The sequence below is a fragment of the Mesitornis unicolor genome, unplaced genomic scaffold (assembly GCF_000695765.1).
Source record: "Mesitornis unicolor isolate BGI_N332 unplaced genomic scaffold, ASM69576v1 scaffold34685, whole genome shotgun sequence".
NCBI classification, from domain to species: Eukaryota; Metazoa; Chordata; class Aves; order Mesitornithiformes; family Mesitornithidae; genus Mesitornis; species Mesitornis unicolor.
Genome location: NW_010185395.1, coordinates 1 through 2,558, shown reverse-complemented (window position 1 = coordinate 2,558; position 2,558 = coordinate 1). Strand labels below are relative to the sequence as shown.

At 61.9% G+C, this 2,558-nt stretch overlaps 1 protein-coding gene across 1 annotated transcript in view; it reads right to left on the bottom strand.

Annotated features, from left to right (window-relative positions):
• Positions 1-2,362, bottom strand: part of LOC104540912 (hexokinase-2-like) — a gene marked incomplete at both ends in the record, with an annotated part of 2,678 nt that extends 316 nt beyond the window's left edge. Inside the window, 8 exon segments of the mRNA XM_010184833.1 lie at positions 3-117; positions 278-433; positions 520-703; positions 831-934; positions 1,038-1,129; positions 1,333-1,452; positions 1,612-1,760; positions 2,326-2,362. Of these exon segments, the coding sequence (XP_010183135.1) occupies positions 3-117; positions 278-433; positions 520-703; positions 831-934; positions 1,038-1,129; positions 1,333-1,452; positions 1,612-1,760; positions 2,326-2,362 (957 nt within the window).
• Positions 2,363-2,558: the final 196 nt, after the last annotated feature.

Sequence of the window (2,558 nt, the reverse complement as noted above, 5' to 3'; positions counted from 1 at the left end):
GCTGGCCACCAGGACAGTGTCTCGCACCCCTCCCGCACCAGCAAGCTCTCCCCGAAGCTGGCCTGGAGCCTCAGGTCCCGCAGGATGGTCTGGACCTGCTGCAGGGCCAGCCCATCGCTGCCTCAGAGCAGGGGCACCGTTAGCACCACCATCCCCATCTCCATCTCCATCCCACGAGCCGGAGCTGACATCACCCTGCATGCACCCCACTAGTGTAGTGTGGCCCCCCCCCACCCCTATCCTGGGCCAAGGGGACGCACCAAAGCCCAGCACTCACATCTCAATGGCGGACAGGAACTTGGTCTGGAAGATGTTCCTGGTCTGGAGCTTGGGGCAGGGCTTGCCGCAGAACAGGACCTGTTTCTCCACCAGTGCCAGGAGGATGTGGCACACGATCTCGCCCAGGTACATGCCACTGATAAGCTTCTCAAACCTGCCCTGGGCACAGCCCTGGCAGCCTTAGTGGGGCACAGAGCCACCCTCACCGAGCCCCCTCCCTGCCACAAGGCCCTCGCCCACCTCTGCCTGCCAGGGTTGACTGTTTTCTCATCCACCAGACGGTCGAAGTTGGTGAAGATGTCGTCCCGGCAGCCGTTGTCCCCGAAGGCCCCCCACGCCGTGTTGATGCACATGTGGCCCTCCTCGCCCTCCACAGTGCCCACATTCTTCATCTCCTCCATGTACCAGGCATTGGTCCCTGTCCCTGCGGGCCCTACACTGGTGTCACCCCCACCACAGCCCCGGCAGTGCTGCCTGGCACCCAGTAACCAGTCCATGTGGGCTGGTGGTGAGGGGCTGGAAGACCCCCTGAGTGCAGAGGTGTTCCTCACCCACGATGAGGCCAATTTGACATTTGGGGTAATCACAGCCACAGGACATCATGGTTCCCACCATGTCATTAACCAAGGTCACCACATCCAGACCTAAGTGGTGCCAAACCAGAGACAAGGACATGTGTAGCTCCTGGGGCTGTTGCCACCTGGGTGGAGGGTGGCACTAGCAGGACAAGGGGTTGGTCCCAGCCCTTCCCTACATGTTTGCGCTGGGCAGCGTCCCGCAGCAGCTGGACCACGTCCTGCCCCACACAGCCCGAGGCACTGAAGCCTCTGGTCCAGGTCAGCAGCACTGCCTGCAAGAGAGGCAGGAGCAGGGACAGGGCAGCTGCCTGGTACCCACGGAGCCTTCCCATCCCCCTGGGGCCAGGCCCAGCTGGCAGGGGAAGGAGAAGGTGAAGCCAAGCGGTAGGACCCTCTGGCACCCAGACCCGTTCCCTGGGGCTAATGTGCCAGGGAGGAGGCAGCCATGGCCCGAGAACAGAGCTGTCCCACTCACCTTGTTCAGCTGTGTCTGCCTGCAGGTGAAGGGGAAGACAAAGGCCAAGGGCAGGCGCTGCTGGGAGCTGCTGGTGTCAGTCAAGAAGTTGCGCACGCATTGCGCAATGAAGTCAAAGAGCTGCAAAGGCATGGCCAGGGTGAATGGCTGCTGCTCCTTACCCAGCACCCAGGCTGCAGGAGGCATCCTGGAGCTACAGCACTGGCCTGGAGCCCTGCCGAGGCTCCGTGGTGCTGTGCAGACCAGCACCAGCCACCCTCTACCATGGCCTCTTTGTACCGCTTCCCCCTCGCCCTGCTTGATGTCCTCTGGCATGATGAAGATCTCGTATATCACTTTGGGGCTGTGGTTCCCATCACCCAGGAGGGTCACCCTCAGGGTCCGGACGTGGTTCTGGCACAGCTCCACCACCAGCAAGTCACCTTTCTCTACAGAGGAGCAGAGGCGGTGTCAGGCAGAGACCTGGCTCGTGGCAGATGCCTCCCTCCCAGACCAAAATCTGTTCCTCATCCTGTCTCAGGGACAGTCACTCACCCACAGAGGAGGCTCCTGAGAGCCTGAGACCACCGCAGGGGTGAAGGGAGCCAGCTCCTGGCCTCCACCCCTGCACTGGGGACAGTCAGAGGCAGCATAGGGGCATCTTATGGACTCCATAACTGACCAGAGACCATTGCAGCCTTACCCAGCACACCTGGGGCCACTGAGGTGCACAGGGCTGCAGGTAGCAGAGCAGCACATCCCTAGCTGCCTTACCAGTGCCATCAGGCGTGGAGCAGATCTAGGCTGGCAGCATCCGCACGTTGGTTTGTGTGTGTGTCTGGTGGCTCACTGACTTGAGCACAGTCTGCAGCATGAGTCCCTTCACCTCCTGCAGCTTCTCCAGTGGGATGGTGAGTGCCAGCAGGGCTGCTTGTAACTGAGGATGGCACATTAGGACAGCTCTGAAGGGCAGGGGATGCCTCTCGCTGGGCAAGGGGCAGGGATGGATCTTACCGGTGTGCAAGTGGGACCATGATGGCTGACTGAGGACCTGCGTGGAGGGAGGCAGAGTGTCACCTGCTGAGCCCTGGCCCGCAAGGACAGGGCAGACATTGCCCATGCCTGACCCAGCGGGGCTGGGGGAGGCTGTCCCTGGCTCTGCCTCCCACCTCCCCTCTGCGTCTCTGCTCAACAGGGGTGCGGGCTCAACAGCATCATCACTTTGCAGTGTCCTCCCACTGCAACCG